The sequence below is a fragment of the Anneissia japonica genome, unplaced genomic scaffold (assembly GCF_011630105.1).
Source record: "Anneissia japonica isolate Jap-2015-1 unplaced genomic scaffold, ASM1163010v1 scaffold287834_len5846547_cov211, whole genome shotgun sequence".
Taxonomy (NCBI): domain Eukaryota; kingdom Metazoa; phylum Echinodermata; class Crinoidea; order Comatulida; family Comatulidae; genus Anneissia; species Anneissia japonica.
This window is the reverse complement of record NW_022704992.1, coordinates 2,650,667-2,673,021: the sequence shown is the minus strand read 5'-3', so window position 1 is coordinate 2,673,021 and position 22,355 is coordinate 2,650,667. Positions and strand designations below refer to the sequence as shown.

The 22,355-nt window shown below is 33.2% G+C and overlaps 1 protein-coding gene across 5 annotated transcripts in view; it reads left to right on the top strand.

The window, feature by feature from the left end:
* LOC117104903 overlaps window positions 1-22,344 on the top strand; it is a 56,715-nt gene extending 34,371 nt beyond the window's left edge. For 2 of the 5 annotated variants that reach the window (XM_033245809.1, XM_033245808.1), the window contains 9 exons: window positions 3,521-5,770; window positions 8,393-8,521; window positions 9,261-9,338; window positions 9,441-10,022; window positions 10,700-10,861; window positions 13,281-14,112; window positions 14,975-15,024; window positions 17,183-17,264; window positions 20,187-22,344. In XM_033245809.1, coding sequence (XP_033101700.1) covers window positions 3,521-5,770; window positions 8,393-8,521; window positions 9,261-9,338; window positions 9,441-10,022; window positions 10,700-10,861; window positions 13,281-14,112; window positions 14,975-15,024; window positions 17,183-17,264; window positions 20,187-20,257 — 4,236 coding nt within the window. In that variant the 3' untranslated portion in view covers window positions 20,258-22,344. Of the gene's footprint in view, window positions 1-1,455; window positions 1,923-3,520; window positions 5,771-8,392; window positions 8,522-9,260; window positions 9,339-9,440; window positions 10,023-10,699; window positions 10,862-13,280; window positions 14,113-14,974; window positions 15,025-17,182; window positions 17,265-17,696; window positions 17,714-20,186 lie in introns of those variants that run through there. The other 3 variants (XM_033245810.1, XM_033245812.1, XM_033245811.1) reach the window with 3 other exon arrangements.
* The last annotated feature ends 11 nt before the right edge of the window (window positions 22,345-22,355 follow it).

Below are 22,355 nucleotides of genomic sequence, written 5' to 3'. Positions count from 1 at the left end.
TATTTCATGATCATTCAATATTATTTTATTTCATGATCATTCAATATTATTTTATTCCTCATCTTATTTATTTTCAGCTAGAAATATATATAAATTGGTGATTTATATTGGTTAAAAGAAAAGAAATACATTATACAAATAATATCCTTTACTTAAATGAACAAATTTCTGGAAGTTATTATACTGGAAAATTGAATTTCTTATGAAATTTGATACTTATTACTCAGGTACAAAAATTTAGATGTGATTGCGTTTCAAACAATACATCGTAGAACGATGTCATCTTTATTTACACGTAACTGAATTGAAGAAGTTATTTAAAAATCTATGATATATGATATTACCATTACCTACAAGGGTGTAGTTACCTCAACATGTGTGACAACTATGTTATTACCAATTCTCTGTGTAGTGTTGTAAATTCATACTCATAGGCATATATTGCTAAAGGCATGTTCTGTACTAACTCCAAGATGAATTATTAATAAAAGACATATATAATAAACTTTAATGTTTTATATAAACATACATGGTAAGCTTATTACACTTGGAGCATAATATTTTAAGATATATTCAAAAGGTCATCATGAATGTAACACAAGGCAATATTTTGAATTTAAATGTCATTTGTCATCATGAGGACAATTTACATTAAATGAACATATTTTTCAAAAAACCTGAAATCAAATCAACTGAATGTATAAATTCTGATGGACTATGATTTATCAAAAATTCATAAGAAGGAAATGTGATACGCTATACAAGAAGTTATGTTGGATATGTTGTACATACAAAGTTTAAATTGTAATTCAACTGCAGATTTTATCTTGACAGATTTTCAATGTGTGTATTAAATGTTGTTGAATCATCTGCAGCATATCTAATGATCATATACGTTCAACTACCATACACTCAGGCGCGGATCCAGTAGGATAACCCCCCTCCCCACCTTCTCTCCCTGTTTTGCCACTAAATTTTTAAAATTTCTGTGCAAATCAATGTTATGTGCTATTTACTTATCTATTCTGAAACTGTTGTGCCCCCATTTGAAAATTCTGGATCTGCCCCTGACACACTTTACATTTCACATAGAAAATCAGAATCACCATAAGTATTACTATGTCGATGCTGGCACTATATAAACTATTATTGAATAGTATTACTGTATAATATAAATTTTAACATTATTTATGTCAAGTTTTTGAATTAACTATTTTTTAATATTCTTTATAAATATTAAGTTTTATATTAAATTTCTAAAGGGTACTTATAGTTTTATGACCTTGTTTATTATTCCACACACTGTTGGGTTTTGAATTAATAAAAACTTGTATAGAACTATCATTCATCATGTGTGTACGTCATTCATCGCTATGGTGATGGCTTAGAGTGCACAACATGATAGAGCTCGTATATTTTCAAATCTATATACAGTACATATTTTAATATGCAGTTAATGTGTAGTAATTGTAATATTTGCACCTTTATAATTTATTTCAGTACATTCTTGTTATGTTTCTGAGAAGATCCATTGTTTGGTTGATGGGATTAATCCTGAATGCCATCAAGAGAATTGTCATCAAAACATGTGAATAATTTATAGTACCCAATGGTTTTTCTATGAACCGCACTGTGTGATGATGATGATGGTGTGATGGTGATGAAGATGACGATAATTATGAAGATGATTGCTAAGTGTGACATTTCGGTATTCTTTGAAAAAAAACACAGTAACCCTGATAAGCAATATTATTTATATATTTTTTATAAAGAAATTACAATTTAAATTGTGTGTTTTTGGCTTTTTGTAAAATGAATAATCAAAAACCAAGATTCTAGCACCTTAATAGTACTGTTGGTGTAGATTATATTCCACAGTGTGTGCAGGTAATCATCGTGATGACAGCGTCCAAGTCCCACAGGTAATTATATGGGGAAAATGTGCGATATGAATAAATGGGACACACGCACACATCAGATTCTGATTCATCTTGAGGCTTACTTGGTAGATTTTTTAATGACCACATCATTGCTTTTAGCATCGGAGGTATTCAGAATTATGTTGCTGCCTAATGGTGCATGTATTTTTCACCCTTCAACTCTGAAATTCAAAATTTGTTGCGTAATTTTGATATCAATGACCTTTCGCAAGCAGGAGTCATGTCTATATTTTGTGGGGTGTGCACTTGCATAAGAATTATTATTGTAATATTTAAAACTCATTAATATTATATACCATGGCTGGTCGGTAGGCCAGGTTCTACACGATTTGATTGGTGGAGGTCTCTAATTGGTTAAAGCTAAAGTTTGACTATAGCCGCGTGACTGCATGTAAGCATGGTTAGGCTTCATGATGGGTGACATTTTGAGTAAGGTGTTGGGCATGACTACTGTCAGCTTTTAGTACATACTGTATACTAAATTTATTCAGTGCAAGCCTAAAAGTGAGGATGTTATACATCAAGCAAAAGTACCTATCAAAATTTTTAGGCAAGACTTTTTTATACTTGATTCGGGAACTTATTTTTTTGAAGATTGGCAAAAGAGATCAGAAAAAAAAATTTAATTTTGTATTCTCATGTAGCAAAATGATATTGACCAAAACCATCTAGGCAGAGAAAATAAATACAGTATAAGATTTTATTAATAAATTAAACAGTATAGTAATGAGATTGATAACTGCTTTGAATTTATATAATTAAGAAAGAAATATATATCTTATTTTTGGAGATTTCACAGGAGCAAAGGGCATAATAAGAATAAATATTATTTTTTTTAAATGAAATTTTAATTTTTTCGTAGCGGAGGGTGCACTAAATGGTCAAAAATAAAATTTTATTTTTATTCGAAATCACCATTTTTGGCAGTTAGAGGTTTGCTAAACAAAGAGTAGAAAAAGTCTTGATCTTCTTAAACCATGGAGACTAGGAACAAATGAATAAATGACTATACTATTATTGTAGAGGTGATGAAATAGGTTAAAACTAACCCAGATATTTATTACATATTTAAATTTGTTTATATTATGTATTGAGGTACACGCTTGAGCTGTGGGGTTCTAGTTCACAAACACACGTCGCACTCTCTTGTTATAAGCATTCTTCCTGTTGTTTTTAAATTTGTTTATTATGTAATTCTTAAACATTATGTATGGGGGTTGCATGGTAGTTATGTTTAGTGAGGTGACATGAAAACATTTTAAGTTTACGACTATGTGTTAAAACTTGGTATTATTTATGCTTTGGGTTTTAATTCCAAAATACAATTTGATTAAGTGGTATAATATTTATGCCTATATGATAGCTTGTATCATTTTAGTCATACCTTTTTATATTTGTGTCCAAGACCACTGTTAATAACAATGTAGTTCAGTTTATTTTCTCTTGTAGTGTTAAGCTTTCTTCATTGAATTTGAATTTATTCTGGTTAAATAAATTGCAAATAAAAAAAATTATAAAAAATATTATGCTCTTTTAAATTTTACATCTTTACAATTTTCTTTGAATTGATTTTTCCTCAGAATATACGTCTTGACCCAAATGTATATAAAAACAACACAAATGAAATATCTGTAGAAGTGTTTTGTGAGAAAATGCCAACGTCTCCAATATCAAAAGTTATTACACAACATGAACGCTTCTCTTCTGGCATTCAACCTGCTGTTGATCCTACTGTTACACATCTGAAGTCACTTTCACCCATTCCTGAAATGTCTTCACCAGAATGCATCGATGATAATGTCCTGAGTGAAATTGGGGAAAGCGGTGCGGAGGAAAAGGACTTTGGTAGAGAAAGATATCACTGTGCAAGGAATCGTGGGATTTTGGGGAAAATAAATGGGTCTCCACTAAGACTTATAAAACGAGGATATCCTAAATGTAATTCTGAGGATATCGATATACAAATGATAGAAGAAAATGCCAAGCACAGTGATCAAGAGCCAGAATTAGAAACAAGTGACATTTTGGGAGCAAGGTGCTCTAAACAGATTAGACTGGAGGATGCACAAGCTGATTCAATTGATAGTGTGTCTGATGTCAGTCTTCCAAGTATGGGTGACACAGAAGTTGACAGTTTAGAAACGCAGTATTTGTCAGCTCACAGCAATCTCACCACTCCTGATGTGGAGAATGACTCTAACCCATCGACTCCCAGTACACCTGTCCCAGGTATGCTTTCCTTAGGGAAGAACAACAGCCACACTTTCTGGGATGATATCACCTTGCCACATAGCTCAAGTTCAGAAACTCTAAAAAGTGATCAAGGGGAAGAAAGCCATGAATCACAATTCTTTTCGACAGAAGAGTTTCTAGATGAGATTTCCAACAGATCACCAACCAGCAAAACTCCTTGTTCCTCAGAAGAAGAGCTGCATCAAAAATTATCAGATACTAAGAGCAGACATGGAAGTGAAGATAGAATGTCACCATCATCTTACATCAGTTCTAAAAGTTACAGTACCGAATACCACACAGCTCAATCAGAACTAGACTCCAGAGTAACTTCTCCACTAAGTGCCAAGACCACTAGTAGCAGTGAATATTTCACAGCTTTTTCAGAATTTTCAGAGACCAAAGAAGATGAACAAAACAACAACACAAGAGATAGTGATGACAATCTCAGCTGTTCCTCACATGGCAGTTTGTCAGGAAATTCTGAGGTTGGAGGAAGCAAGACTAATTTATCACAGAGTGGTGTGAATGATAGTGATACTAAAAATAGTTCAGCATCAGCACAGGCAGTGGAAGAGGCGAGTGTAGCTTCTGTTTATGCAAGAGATTCTTTTGATGATGATGAGGATGATGAAGAAACTCCAAACAACTCGCCAACAAATAAGTTGATTCGTTATGATTCACTGTCACTAGTTGTAGAGGTGTCTGAAGATGACGGTGAGCTGCCGAACCCACCCCTTCCAGCATACCATATGCCAAGATTTTGTGCAGACTATGATTCTGGCCATGATAGTTACAGTAGTGAATCTTCTGTTGATCACAATCGAAGAAGAGCTTTAAGGCATTATTTCAGAAATGATGTAAGACTTTCTCCTTCATCTGAGGAAGATCCACACTCACGGCAAGCTTCCTTTGACTCTGTTGATAGCTATTCTCATAAGAGTGCTTCATTATCTTCACGACAGGCATCAACAGAATCCACAAGGACTAGTGATGCTGGGTTGTCTCGAAAAGGTTCTCCAGATGTAGAAAACCCAGTAAATACAGAATTTAGTTCTGAGATTGATGCACACATAAGGAATACGGAGATCAGTGGTGAATCAGTACAACAAGAAAGTGACAGAATGTGCCAGAAGATGAATATATCAGAACCAAATGATACATTAAATGGTGAAGAAGATAGCAACTCTATGATGGAGGCTCAAGACAGTGATACAGATTTACAAGAAACATCAGATCTCATTAAACAATGTGCAGAACATAGTGATGGCAACGGTGTAGTTAGTAAACCAGTTGATTCCATGTCTGATTCCCAAAACATTGGTGGGGAAGACACATGCTTAAATGATCCAACAAGTCTTCAAAATGGACTTACACCACATGAAGATTCTACCCAAGAAGAAGCTATTAAAAATTTAATCAAAACAGTCCCGTCCATAGTGAATACTGCAGCAATACTACTACAAAGTCCACCAGAAAAACGAAAGATGCTATCAACCAAAGCAGAACTTGATTTAACCAATCTCAGTAAAAAAGTTCTTATGAGAAGAGATGAAGTTTTAGAATCAGCAGAGGAGATGTTGTCTTCAGCCAACCAGGTTAGCATGTGTATTGGTTTTATTTTGGTATCTTTGTGGTTTTATTTCAGTGGCTTGTGGTTTTAGTATGGTGGTGCATGCTATTGCTTTAGTTTTAGAGGTGGATTATAAATGCCTATACTAGTACCAGTTTCATCCATCTTCAATTTTTATGTAGTACAGTATGTGTAATCAAATAATTTATTTTCATATTTAGTATTACATGATTATCTGAATTAAGACATTTTATATGTGTACATTACACAAGTATTCTGGGTTTTCCTTGGCAAAAAAATACATTTTTGTCAAAAAATAGTCAGGCTTGGGCAAATAATTTGGTTTTTGACCTTAAATATTTTATATCAAGGCATTATAATATCTCAATAGAGGCCATTATTAATTATTATTATTCCCATAATTAAGTGTCATATTTTTGTTAATTAGTATATTACTGTATGTGAATACATGTTTCTGTAGATGTATATAAATTAACATTTTCAAGTTCATTGCTACATTATTTTATACATATTCATCATTATTTGTCATATATTTGGTGTTGATGATTATTCCTAGTATCATATCCCTTTGTGTGCATGATGTTTTGACTTCTGCTGTAGACATATGGATGCATAACATATGAATTAACAATAATAAGTTCATCATACATATGGTATTTGAAACTGTGGTGTATTACGTTTATAATTAATATAACTTTACAGTAGCCAATGTTAATTGTACTTGTTCACATCATTAGTTATCATATTTATTGTTAATTATTATCTGTAATTAGTATATTCTTTAATCTGCCTAGTGTTTTCACTTCTACTCTAGACAACATGGATAGCATATAAATTAACATTATATTATTCTTGTGTTATTCCAAATGCCGAATCGATATGTCCGCAGAGGACGCTGATAATTACTCTCTTTCCCACTGTTAATGATTTGATGGCTTTGCATATCACCCTAGAAGTATATGTCTGATGAATTCTCATCCAGATGTTAATAACAGTTGAGAATACTCAGCATATGTGGGTGGGGTTTTTACAATTGAAGATATTTTCACTGCCAACCTGGTTATCATTAACTTGGTCATCATTAAACCTGGTTAACATTTCCATTTTTTGGTTATCAAACTCTGGTTTTTAATTCTTTAAATGTACTGTCTAGGCTAAAATCCGGAAAACACCATTAAAGTGAATTTCTAAATTTAAATTTTCATTCAATTTTTGCTGATTTATAGATATTTTACTAGGAAAAATCCTTAAACGATCACAAGCCAATTTAGGGACTATGCAAAGAATATACAAATGGGAATTATTTATGAATTTGTTAATTGACAAGGAAAATATATTCTTATTTTTCATATTTACAGATAATTACATACATATAAAATACACAATTTAAACTATTGAATATATGTATTTTTCTCCTGGTGCATTACAGTTTATTAAAGTAGGTCTTCCATTTTTGAAACCCATTGATATTGATCATGAAACTTAATCTACTCAGCTTTAAAAAGGACTTGCAGAGTTTATGTAACATTTAACATATTAGATTATATACATGATTTATTTTGTATTTTGATAAACTACATCACTTAATGGAAAATAACCAAATTGAAAGTTGGTATTGAATTTCACAGTTGGGATTTTGCTAAGCCTTCAAATTTCAAAGCACTTTGGTCAACCTAGGTTAAAATAGTATTAATTGCATTTATGAATAAATTTTCTCTTTAATCATCTTTGCTTGTGACACTTGAAGCCGGCATTGACTGCCAGCGAAAGCTTGTGTTGAATAAATATCTAAGTTAGTCTCAGAGTGCTGCCTTTTAATTCTCTTTGTATATCGTTTAGACTAACACGGCTTCCTTACCACTTATGTCCTTTGAGTTTTTTGGTTTTATTTGTAATGACCAATGGGCATAATCCCTCAAATTGCAACTTACACTAATCATTGCATAAGTGTTGTAAGTTGGCGTAATATACTTAAGAAAAGAAATGTTATCATTTATCTCAAAGACCTTGATGACAGTTTATGAAAGCTATGTCCCATATCTCATTACATAATTCATTAATTTGTACTATGTGATTACAAAATTGTAAATATCTCACAAAGAATATTTGTAAAATAGCCCATGGTCATGTCTCAACATCACAATCACAATTGTCAACATTTTATGATCACAAACAGCACACAGTTTCTATGTGGTAGTGCACTGTGAGTATCACAAAATTCCATGATCACAAACTTTTATAGTATAATTCTTTTTTGTACTGCTGTTGTTAATTTTAATTTCTTTTGTAAATAATGGTTTATATTCTATTCATGTAATACCTTTCATTTTAGATACAAGGCATTTTCTCCCAATGGATACCGAGCATGTATGGTATGCAACCTCCTCCGCTTCCTGGGGATTATTTCTAGTTATGCATGTACAGCTTTAATTCCAGATCATTCACCTTCCACAAGTGCACCCATTTGTATTTCTTGGGTGAAGAGAGGCAAATGTAGATAAAGTGTCTTGCCCAAGGACACAGACAATGGGACGAGCGTCGGTCTCAAACCAACGCTCTCTCCTTATATGCTTTGCCACTTGTTTTTTACTTTTTATATAACAAGAAATTTCATTTTTGTTTATAGATGTCAAATATTAGTGATCAGATGGAGGTATTAGAGCAATGTCTGTCATCGCTGGAGAAGACATTAGTTGGTGACAGCGAAAGTGACGAGGATGACTGTAAACAAAACGGAGGCAATCTTTCACCCCAGGTAGGAAAAGCACCCATTATTTTAACATAATTTATATAATAGCTTTTTTGGTCATATTTCTCAAAATTTCTCAAATAATATATTATTATTATAAATAATAATAATAATAATTTATTATTATAACTAATAATAATAATTTATTATTATTATAAATAATAATAATAATTTATTATTACAGTATTATAAATAATAATAATAATTTATTATTTGCGAAATTTTGGGAAATCATTACAAATTTCCATGACCCTAACTTTGCACATTTCATAGGCAGAGAATTGCTGTCTATAAATGATTATTATAATTCACTGCTACATGGGTATATCGGCAGTTGTATGATATGCAGGCAGCAGTCGGTCAGTGTAACCTTAAGAAATCAAACCACTTGAATATGCGTGGCAGGTTTTCCTTATGGAATACAGTGTTTTACGCATTTGGAAAGAAATGTAGAATCATGATGACTTGTTTCTCTTCTTTCAGTGTTTATATTTTAGCTGTCTTATCCAAAGTTTTGTCAGTTTATGTGTAAATAAAAATTCATAAATAAATGCATTAATTAGAGAATGTAATTTGCAGAGGAAAAGAAATCATTTGAGGTGCACTATGACTTGCTGGTTGCTTAGCTTGTGATTATCAATTGTTAGGAATGACATACCATGAGTACAGTCAATACAGCTATGTAAGAATGTTAGAGAACATCAATTTAATATACTGTTTTGGTAATATATTTAATCCTAAATAGGACCAGGTGGTTGAGGATGTCCAAAAACTAGAACAGAAGTTACAAGTTCATGATCATTGTCTAGGAATGGAGACTGAGGTAAGCGTATAGTTTTTTCCTAAAATTAGAAACCTTAAATGTCATGGTATTTGTAGTCATTCATCTAATAACGTTACTTAAATGTTGTTTTTTTTCCTGTAGCAAACAGCTGCAATTGCTGTTAGGATGATAACCAATACTGCACTGAAAGTCCTTGCCACAACAGAAAATGTAATTGAGACTGAGCATGCCCAGTTTGCATCTGGTGATGTTAAAACTCATTCGACAGGAAAACCAGTTTTAGCAAACGAATCCTTGTCTTCAGATGCTGTTTTAGATTTGATAGATCTTAAAGAAACAAGTGTTGATAGTGTACAGGAATTGTTGCCAATTACAAATGTAAATGAGATGCCTAACGGTATGCAACACATGCCAAATTCAAGTGTAGAGACACTTGGTGAAGATGCTGAGATGGCTCATGTTTGCAACACCCAGAATGATCTGGCTGTAAAACCATCTTCAGTGGAAGAGAACGGAAATTGTTTCGTTAATGATCAGTCAATCCATGTTACTTCATCGCATAACACATCAACAAATTTAATTTCCTCGTCGTTGAAGACAGGAGCTAGAAGGAAAGATTCTGTAAGTGGCTGTCGGAAAAAAATGAAGGGGACAATTGAAGACCAGTGTGACATTGAGCACATTGACGAAGTTGCTGATGAAATCATCCATCTTGAAGAGAAGGTAATACTACATCTGAACTAAAAAAAAAATTTCATTGAATTAATCATACATACATGAATGATTTACTTTGTTTTTCAATAATTTATTTGAAATTATCATGTGAATAAAGAACAAACAATAATTGAAAGAAATACAATTATCTTTCTAATGTTAATTCAGTATCTTGTTTGCACTGCATGTATGTGCAGAAACCAATTAGATTAATTTTTTGTTCATTGTGCCGTATAGTTGATAACCATTTAGAGCAAGAGAAGAAATAAGTTGTTGGGGTTTTATTCATTAAGCAACAAAACTTTAAACATGGTTTGGAAGATTTTAAAATAGAAATTAGAAAATGATTTATTATCCTGCAGTGTAGACAATATATTCAGTTGGTGGTGAGGAGTCAATACAATACCACGTACAGTATTGTACACATTAGATGTGGTTGTCAGACTAAAGATATTTGCCGATCTCAACAGTTATTTGATTTTCAATTCCTAATGTTGTGGTCTAAAAGCACAATTTTAAAATCGCTCCCCATGAGCCTGTCCAGGGATTTTATTCCAGGAACTTGACCGAGGCTCTGGATGGCCCCTTGGTTAAGACCCTTTGTGGAGCCACCACTGAACATATTTTACTTGGTGTTTATATATTGAGAATACAACAGTTAAATGCAAATGTTGTCTTTATTGTAGGTATATCTTTCAGCTAGCCATGTGTTCTCGCTGGAGGACAAGCTTAGCAAACTGGAAAACCAAGTTAGAGGCCTGGACATAACAGCTTCAGAAGAGCTAATAGGCGGCCTAGAAGATGAACTTGCCCTTACACTTGCCCAGGTTGCCCATAGTGAGAATCAGGTGGGCTGGTGTACCCATAGTAGAGCATGATATAGTGCTTTGATGTTGTATGTGCCTTGCGTAGTGTATTGTACATACCAAGATTGTGTCTTAAATACTATCCCAGTTTGATTATCTACTAGTCTGATATAACCCACCTCTGTAAATTTTTCTTTTAATATTTTCTATTAAAATTGCATTGAAAAATGAACTAGTCAGCTGATTATCATTGTTTTAATTTTATTTGTGATGAATTATTAATAAATAAATAAATAAATAAAAATTAATGAAGAAGGTTAATAAACCGCTTTATCATTATATTTTCCATTCATTGTTGGTTTTCTATATAATTATTGATCAAATAGATACTGTGATTCAGATATTCCGGATATATTTGGTCCGTGTCAGTTTCTAAGAATTTGTAAAGGATATAATTACTATTTCCTTCACGATAATACGTAATACATCATACAGATCTATGCGTATTGAACTGATTTGTGTGAAAAGATTACACATTTTAGCTTTTACAATTTAGAGTTTTTTTTTTTGTTTGTAAATGATATTAAAAGGTAACATTACTAATCTTGACAAATGGAACGTCTTTGGTGCTAACGTCATGATTCTACTAGTGGAAGAAAGTAGGATATTTCATGCACACAAGTGATATTAGATTTTACTTTGAATTAGAAAATACATTCTGAATTTTACAGATATGTCATTTATGATATTGTTTTGATGTTGGTGGGTGGAATCCCCTGAGCATTAATTTTCATCTCCTCATTTGTTTCAAACATTTTCTGGTTATTTACTTCTTTTTTTCTTGTGTTTTTGTTACATTAATTATGTAAAGTTCGTTGTGGCATTGAGGTACATGTGCTATATAGTAGATTTATTATTATGCATATGCACTGAACAATTCAACACATATATACACCACTAAAAATATACACATATAAGCATAGGCACCAACACATGGCATCAATACACAGTTATAACTGTGGATTGAGCCATGCTATTTGGGTTGGTGTATAAAATAAAAACACTGGAAACACGTTTGAATAACTTAAATTATTTATTACTCAAGCTTTTATCGGCAGTGTACTATGATATCAGGATCACTGCACCTGCTGGCAAAAGCTTCTGTAATAATAAATAATTCAAGTTTAGTCAAAGTGTTACTAGTGTTTTTCTTTTACACAGATAAACATTTATCTTATTCTAAATTTCATTAAGCATTTGTTAACTTTGTCAACATGTGTGTATATTAGTGAGTAAATGTTGTAAATATCTGTTGTAATTATTTAATTATATACTCTTGTTGTTACAGTGTTATATATTTATATGTTTTACACAGTAAATATGCAGTAATAGAATTAGCTTGTTTTGCATTCTGTGACTTGGCCTTTGCAATGTTAATGACCTACACATGGCTCTCAATTATTCATGAACATTGTGCCCAGGATCAATTATGTGGTGATTATATTTCGTACCATTTTTCATATTTGCATGGAGTGCTGAAGTACATGTTTCGTTAACAACTGCGTGTTTGTTGTAATACATTCTGCATCCTTGAAACAGATTTAAATATTATTCTCATTAGAAAAAAATTTTTTTCATCAAATGTAAAATATATCGGTTTTTAATGGTGCAAATTGTAACATCTTTTTTATCAATTCAATCTGTGTAGGATTTATATTTCAGTAATACTGGTGAAGATTTATAGATTTTATTTTTTTGTATTTAGAAGGCATTTTCCTTTTCTCATTTTTAACTTATTTTGAATGCAGTTGGCCCAGAAGCTGTTGTCTATTCAAAATGCGATGCGATATTGTAATATGTATGCACTGTACAAAAACTGTATAATCATCTTTAGATTTTTAGGCATTATTATAATTCATTATCTATCATCATCATCCATCCAGCATTATCATCATCATCATCATCATCAATGTCATCAATCACTATTATGATAATCTTCCATCAAAATCATCATTGTCTTCTATCATCTGTCATCATTTATTATCCATTATTATCCATCATATAACCATCATTGTCATAATCGTGATCATATCATCATCGTCGTTGTTATCTATCCTTTATCATTGGCCTCAATCATTATTATGATAACCATCCATCAAAATCATCATTGTCTTCCATCATCTGTCATCATTCATTATCCATAATCATCCATCATATCATAACTATCATAATCAACATCATCATTATCATTTATCATCATCAGCTGTAGAATGATGAGTACCACTGATGTCTGTCAGACTGTGCTGTTTTGTGCTCTTTATATGTATTTCTCTTGTAGGCACAGGATCTGTGCTGTAGCCCTCATCACAATATTACCTGTTTGAATTTGCTTGCATTTTTGTTATTATCTTAAGAGGAATTTGATGATAATGCAAATTATCTTCAATATCATTTTTTGTAGGTGTGTTCTGCCGAAGACCGGATTGACCAGTTAAAATCAAGAACAGGCTTTGTCCAAGGTGAGGAGAAAGAGGATAGATTTAATAATTTCATAAAGAATATATCTGGAAGTTCAAAGCCTTTCTATGCAGCTACTGCTAATAAACCTGTAAGTGGTAGATGTGAGAGCACCAGAAGGAGTGAGGTTCCAGATTTTGCTGGTACATCTTTTACTGATAGACATCAGAACCCTAGGAGTGAGCTTCCAAATGGCTCTGCAGATTCCCTCAATGATACATTCGAACATTCTAGTTCTTTACCAGTTGATGAAGTTGATGGTGAATATGCACTTGAAAGTGATGAGGATGAGATTTTTCTGGTAGCATCATCCAGTTTACAGACCGATCTTTATCAGAAGTCTTCATATGGTACCTTCACAAGATCCGTTTCGCAGCCAGATGTGAGCACTGATGGCAGCAGGCAGGAGTGTTCGTTTGATGACAAGCGATCTGTGTCGGTGACAGATGTCAATTGCGAAATGCCTGGTCTTTGCAGTTTTCTAGATGATTCTAACCTTCAATTTCAGCCATATTCTTCTAGTTCTGGAGAGTTCAGCGATGACAGTCAGAGGATTAGCCCTGGCAGTGATGACAGTCAGAGGAATAATGGTAGTGATAATATTGAGAGGGACATTGGTGGAAGAGATGATAACCAGAGGGACATCAATGGCAGTGATGATAGGCCACAAAATACTGTTGATACGATGTCTTATAATGTAAATGAAGATCCTACTGTCCGTGCAGCTTGTGAAAACACTCCGAAGGACAACAATACGGTTGAAGGATCTCAAAATAGTAAGACATCAAATTGAATCTTCAGGGAATGTTATTTAATTCCCTGGCAATAACCTTTTTTGTTTTCCCATTTAGTAAACCTATTCAATTTGGTTGTGTTGGTGTACTCCTAATGTGAATAATAACAGCTTTTGCTTCCTTTGAATAAGAAATAGAAAGGGTTTACCTGATTGATAGTTTTGCATGTTGTCAGATCATTTCCTGGTGATTTTCTTCCAGCACATTTAATTTATTGATCTTGTAGTGTAATAAATGACAACAAGCATAACATGTTCTTTTTCTTTAAAGTGTAATTTGATTTATTAAGTCATTGTGGTGACTGCATAATAACATCATATATAAGATTTTGCGATGCCCATACATTAGATGCTTTATAACCAAGTTTAAGAGACTGGGGAATGGAGTTGTTTTGGTTATGAGAACAATTCTGACAATTTTGCCAGAATGTAACTTATGATCTTGGGAGTGGAACGTACCACTTTAACAACCAAACCATATCTCCAGTCATTCTGCAATCTAGATTTTTAAAGGTATCTTTGAGGCTTTGCTTGATGGTAAAAAACAAGTTAATAACAGCTACTAAACATCATCTACATTGTTGTGTATTAATCCCTTGTGAAATATTAGAGTAGAAAATATACCCTGGCACATCTATTAATAGTATAATTCTTTTACTAATCCTAGTGCATGTAAACACTGGCCTAACACTTGTCAAAGAGAGCTTGAGTAGTAATCCACCTTCATGATGTTATGATTGTCATATAATCTAATAATCATATTTATGAATATTTTTTAAGATAAAAAAATTCAATATTTATGCCGTATTGAAAGATTAATCACCATATGTTTTTATCATTGTTAGGTGTCTCAGCACTTGTGTATGCATCAGAGGCTAATTTTAATTCTCCAGTGGTGAGTGTATCAATGTTTTTATGATTAAAGCAATACACAATATATATCATCCTATTTTTGGTAGATTTATACAGTAGATTAGGTCTCTGGTCAAATGAAATAATGCAGATGTGTGAAATTTTATTTCACAACCCAATGCTCTTGTTGGCACATTACTCAACTCAATACTTCAGAAAATAGATGTGTGCGATTTAGTTTGTTTAACCCATTTGGTAGATTCATTAGATGCAAGGGACATGATCACACAACATATCTTTTTTAGCACCTCCATGTAAGAAGCTGAATCATACATGAGATTTGATCTCACAATCTATATAAAAAATATGCTTTCTTTGGTACAATATTTTGAAAATGCATGAGATCTCGTAGCCATATACTGTCCACCACCATGGTACATTGAAATATTAAATATGTGAGATATGACCACAACCAGTTTTGTATTTTGGCAAGTTAGATTAATACACAAGCTTTTATCTCGTAATATATTTTCTTCTGTTGATCCAATGGATTCATGCTATTCGATCTCACAAATTTGTACATTGAAATACTACATGATATATGCAAGATTTGGTCACAATCAATTTTTTAGTTGGCAGTTGGAAATTGAATTTGTGCATCAGATTTGATCGCAACCAAAAGCATGTTTTTGAAAATTATATTATTATTTGGTTGTAATATAGTTCAGATCGAACTAGAAAAAGTCTGTCATTGGTGTAATGAGATGAATCCTGCCGTTTCTGGCTAATGCCACTCTAGACACTTGCGCGCTTTTTTGTCCCCGCAATTCTGTGCAACGCATCGTGGCAAGGCGTGCCATTTCGGTAGTACGCAGAGGAGCGTGAAACTGTGTTTGCGGCCTGTTTGCGAACTGTACACGCATAAGTTACGCACTGTCTACGCAATGCGCAGCCAAAAATGGGCCGCAATGGCATTTCTTGTTTATGCATAAGTTAAGTAGTATCGCGCATAGTTCACATCTACCATACCGCGTTGTCCCGCAGTGTAATGCATGACCAGCATAGTTCCTGTTGTGTTCCTGCATCGCCATGCATTGTCCCTGCGATACTGTAGACGATTCAACATGCTAAATGCCAGAGACACTGTTATTGCAGAACTGAGAAGATGTCTATATCTGGCAGCTGCAGGACTATTACTTCTTGAAGAGCAGAAGAAAAGGCAGGACATGCATTGACACACAACGTTGGCAGTGTTTGTGCAGTGATCACACAAGTGGCATGCACATGGCACAAATTTTTGATCATTTCAAAATTATCTCTACGACATGGCACGAACCCTTCACATACTCCTGATGCTTGTTCCCAAAGACTCTAATCATTGGCCTGCCGAAGTGCAAGCCATTGCAGAAACAAACATTTTGCAAGTGTCAGGGGTGGCATAAGACTCAACCCTACTCCTTGGGGGTTGGATATTTTTGATGTTTTTAAAGTGTAGTTGATGTTTGTTTTACATGCTCACTAAGGGGCTGATTTATGGCCCAATGTCCTTCCAAAAAAATGTTGATGCCTGGGTCTGGGGCCCTGGCTTTAGCCATTGAGGGCACGGTGGTGATTTGTGACTCAGTCTGCAGGGGTCCCAAGTTGGAAGAAGTCATTTCCGGGAGATCTGCGGTGGCGAGTCAAAGGGTGGGGAGGGTGCAGGGAGGGACTTACCTCAGCTGCACCATGATTGGAGGAGGTAAGAAAATTTATGATTATGGCACCTCTAGATGGCTGGAAAATGGCCCTCTCTGACTTTATTTTATTTTTTTTTTCTACCCCATTTTTATTTTTATTTTTTTTAAGTTATTAAGGGACCCGTGCCGGCTGTCCCCGCCCTTGAATCCACCACTGATCTGGTTAATGAGCTTCCTTAACACATCTAATTTTACCAATTGAAAATACAACCGTGAAAAAATGCAAAATTATGAATTTTCGAAGATGGGTTGATTTCCGGGAGATTCTTGCTTGTTTGTAGGAGTGCGGGAGGCCGTTCTGATTTCCGGGAGACTCCCGTGAGTTCCGGGAGATTTGGGACATCTGAGTCTGTCTTGTGGAAAATGCTGCTGCAGTGCATTGTTAGAATTGTTAATGAAATTCGCTTTTTCGTTTTGACAGTTTTATATGCAGGAAATTAATCCTAACATTTATTTTGTTTCTAGGATCAAGGACACACCGACTCAAGAACACAAAGACATGACAGTCAATTTCAAAATGATTTACTAATCAATTCAACTTACGTAGGTATGTCGCTTTACATTATAATCTTAAATCCTGAAAGCTTAGCAAGCTTCTTTTTGCAAAAGGAAGAGTGGAAAATTGTGGCACTCTTGATTGATACATGGTTTACTGTAATACATTCACACACAAAATTGCACAATTATTTATGTTAACATTTTTATGTGCTGAAATGTTTTTTAATTAAATAAAGTTGGGATTTTATCAACAGAATGTAATTAATAATAAATAATTATTACTATTTCATACAGAATTAATTATTATTAATTATGTTGGTTTAACCAACTTTAAAACTCACCATTCTTTGTTAAATATTGATTTTATTTCTCATTATTATCATCAATATTATTATTAGAACTGACAGAATTATTATATTTTAACAATTGTTTTTGCAATATACTTTCATTGATGTTGTTTTCTTCCCCTTTACTGCTGCAGAATTATAGTATTATTCTGTAAGTACTGTTTTATGAAGATATTAAGTAATGATTTAGATGCTTAAGCTGTTTTAAGCATAGCATTACATTTACATTTACATTTAGTATTGATTAAAATGTTAATGGCTGGTTAATCTATAGTATTAATCTTTGGTCTAATAAAGGCTTTCCTACATTATCACACGGATCAAAAGATTGTATGTCTTACCATTGTATGTATTAACATTTTAAGGTTTTTTGATACCGGTACTTTATTATGTTTTGTGTTGCTGTAGTGGTAGACTTGGCCAAGTCTATATTTGGAACAGAGCCACCAGTGAGGAAAAACTTGCCACTGATACAAAATATTAATTGAAGTTGAGGCTCGCTTCCTTCGCGGTACTGTTCTAAAGAATATTAAAACTTATGGCCTGGAAATTAGGCTGGTAGTATGGTATCAAGTCACTACAAGCCATCATTTCATTTGAAGAATACTAAATCAAATTCTAGATTAACAAGCCCGTAAGCAGGATTTTTAAAGGGGTGGGGAGTTCTAATTTTTTTTACAAAAGGGCACTTTGAGACCTTACCCACAACAGTCCCACCATGGCTGGACTAAATTTTAAAGATATAACACCTCATATGTCTCGAAATGGCCATAAAAATGCCAAATTTAAATATTTGAAGTTAATTTCAACAACTTCCATGCAAATACTGTAGTACTTTTTTATAATAATTTAAAAGGGCATTTCTTGGGGGTTCTTTCGAAGCCCTTGAACCACCTAGCTACGGGCATGATTAAGTGCATGTAGTTTGAGTAAATACCATCCTGGCAATTGCGACTGGTACAAATGAGCAAACTATATTTACAGTGTCTCGATTTCTTTTAATGAATGACATTTATATCGCACTTTGATCGTTCCTTTATTATTCATTAGCTGTGAAATAAATTATTGCTTTACATTCTAAAATATATTTACCATAAACCATTGCTGATGTATATAGTCTCAGCAATGGCGGTGCCAGCGTCTGAAATCTGGGGCGGGGAAGGTAAAATTTTAAAGGGGAAATATGATGGGGTGGCCTGAAGTGGGCGTGGTCAGGTGTCGCTCAAAATGTCTTGAAAGTTGTTCAGGGGGTGAAGCCCCTGAGAAATATGACAATTTAGTGCTTTCAGAGGCTTATTTAATCGATTTCATGATAGATAGTCTACTATTATGTAGAAAATACATTTTTTTTTTTTCTCCCCGACAGATTTTGGTTTTTCTTCTTTTTTGGGGTCGGGGTGGGAACTGAGGGGGAAAGAAAATTATTTAGAAGAAAATTCCCCCTTGTCCCTGCTAGCGCTGCCACTGAGTCTCAGTACCAGGTCGTAGTATCAATGAATGCAATACAGTCAAAGATCTTATTAACACAAGATAGCGTTCTCCGCGATTTACACGTGCAAATTCTGTAATAACGCATGGACGGTGCCCTCTTGCAAAATTGAAAACTTTTGAACCTTGACCGCTCTGACCATAGCATACGCTGCACGACTTTACGTTTACGCGTAACAATTAGAAGCGTCCAATTTACAATGCGCCCTCTCATTAGAACATAAGGAACAAATTAACGTACTTGGTAACGAACTTTGGCGTAACACCCTATCTCAGATCCATATCAACGACTAGGACGCCCTCTCCCAAAACTGATTACTTTTCTGTGCCAAATCAACGCTTCTATTTGTTACGCGTAAAATCGCGGAGAACGCCATCTTGTGTTTATAAGATCTTTGAATACAGTACATTACTTTAGAGAGGGCGACAAACAAGTGTACTGTACTAGAGTAACATCCATCCAAGTTTTTAATGTAACAACTGGCATGTTCTCAAACTTGTATCTGCTCTAACTAGTATCTACGTGAACTGGTATCCTCATAAACCAAGCAGTGGTGGTGCCAGCAGGGGGGCAGGGTGGGCATTTGCCCACCCATCAGACAGGCCAGGACCCCCCCCCCCTTGTCATCCAACAATCAACTAGGTCGTCGGACCAAAAATAAAAAAATATTTGTCTATCCAAAATACGCTATTTTGATTGCTAATCCCAAATATTGTGCTCTAAAGGCACATTTAGGACCAAATTAAGCCATAAAAACTCTCCCCATGAACCCTAGCGAGATTTTTTTTTTACTCCGGGCTGTCGACCAAGGCTTCGTCGTCGCCTTGGATCGGAGCCCTCAGTTTGACACGTCAGGGCCCTTGTCAACAAATTTCTGGCGCCACCGCTGAAATGAAGAATTTTTTACTTTTGGTCTAAGATGTTGTTATTTTTATTATTATTAATACTACAGTTCTACTAATGTTATATTATCATAATGTTATTATAATTGTATTGGTCATTTTAATAATATTTTTGTGGTCAACGGTGTAAATGTTGAAGCAATACAATTTATTTATTTTAAGTATTTATTATTTTTCTAACATATTTATTATTATTAGAAGTGAATGATGCACTGTTTTGTTTTGTTTTGCAGGGAGTAAGACAGAGCATTACATGAAGCATAGACCAGATAAAGTACAAATCTGTACACACCTTGGAAATTAAGTCCCCACCACATCCCACCTATCATCGTTGGACTATTTTGTGCGTGTGTATGTATGCAGACGTGTAGAGTTGGTTTATAATTGTTTGTGCTCCATGTTACAAGGGTTCCTTTTCAGTGTTGACTAGTTTTTGTTGTTGGTTTCACAATATTTTATCCATCCAAGTTCTCTAATCTATTTAGATGTTTGGCGATCAATTAGACTGAATCCCTGACAAAGATTGTAGAATAAACAAAAGATGTTCTCATAAAACATATTTTAATATTCATACCATAGAGTGTATGAAACATATTATATTATATATAAATATATATTATTATATATATATAATAAATTTCAATAATCAATTAAACATTTCATTGTATCATATGAAACATATATCAATGTTTCATATCATATGATACATTGAAACCTTGAATAGAAGTCCAGGGCCTCTTTGATGGGCTTATTTTCAAGATTACTTTTGCAAACTACAGAGGAAGCTTCCTTTAAAAATGAATGCTGTAAATTTTGGAATTGCTACTATACAACATTTTTTAAGTATGTAATTCAAAATTCTGTTTAATATTTTTATAATTTTAACCTTCTAGTACTATAAAATATTATTGATACTAACATGCTATCAAAATAATAGGATAATGACAGTGTGAATGTAGGTACTATCTCGAAAGAAGCTAATACACTGTATTATCTGTATTAGAAGCCCATGGGCTTTTTTGAGATAGATTTCTTTTCGAGATTACTTTTACAAACTAAAGAGGGGGCTTCTTTCAAGATGGGCTTCTTCTCGAGATTAAGCCCATAGGGCTTCTATTCGTGGCATTCTATGACAGTTATTTCAATGTTTTATATTATGGAATATTTAAAATAATATGAATGTTTTATTGTTTTATATAATATATATTTAACATTTTTAATAGTTTAATTTTTATCATATATAAACTTATTTAATATATAAACCATATATTTTAATAGTCATATAATAGAGTTTCAAAAACTATTAAACTCTTATTAAGACCATTTCAAGACTTTTTAAATATCTGTCAATTGAAGGCATAACTGAAATAACGTCTACAATATGGAACATATTTCATTTTATTTATAAAATTGTATAACTAAAATACTGGCATCATAACTGTGGAACTGTCACTGGTGAAATCAGGTTGTGACCTGTATGTCGTACTGGTGCAGTTTTCATTAATAATGTATAAATCATTTTAACATTATAAAGTAATACAAATAACATTTTTATTGTCAATTACTGATAATATATACATTGGTTAATTGATCTTTCATATATTTTTGATTGATTAATTAATTAATTGTAATAAAAATAAGGTTACATTTATATAGCGCATAATGCTTCTATGCGCTTTAACGTAAACAGAAAAAGGAGAAAAAAAAAACGAAGAAGAACTATAACATAAAATAACCTAAAACTAACCAAGACTACCATGAACAGTGAAAACCATCACCACCACACCATTCACCAGCAATTTAAAGTGCAAGAACCGCCATTACATTATTCACAGTGTGCCATAATGGTGTGGTTATCTAAAATCAAAAACAAACATCAGAAAATGAGAAGAAATTTACTAATTCATTGATTGAGTTTGATTGATTGATTATTTGATTGATTGACTGACTTTTTAATTATTGATCTAACCACAATCACAGTTAATTTTTTCTCAACTATCAACATAAATAGTTTTTCTTTGCTGTCTTTTGGAGTGAAGCTGAATACCATTTTTCAGATGTCATGCTCCTTGTTGGCAAATATAAACAATTGGTCATTTATCAAAGTTTACTAAAATAACATTTAATACTTTCAAAACTAAATGGTCAGTTTGTATTTATCTTTTGTTAGTCCTATTTAGTTTTTTAATAATCCCAAATTGGTAATATTAAGATAGTTATAATTTTGACTAACCAATTAGCACACAGAGCAACACACATACCAACAGATCCTCATGCAGTCCATTCAATTTAGAATTTCCAAAAACACACAGTGGCATTACTAAAAAATTGTACAAAATAAGAAAAAAAATAGTAAGAGAATGATATAAAATAAACCAAAAAAATTATTAAAAATTGTTATA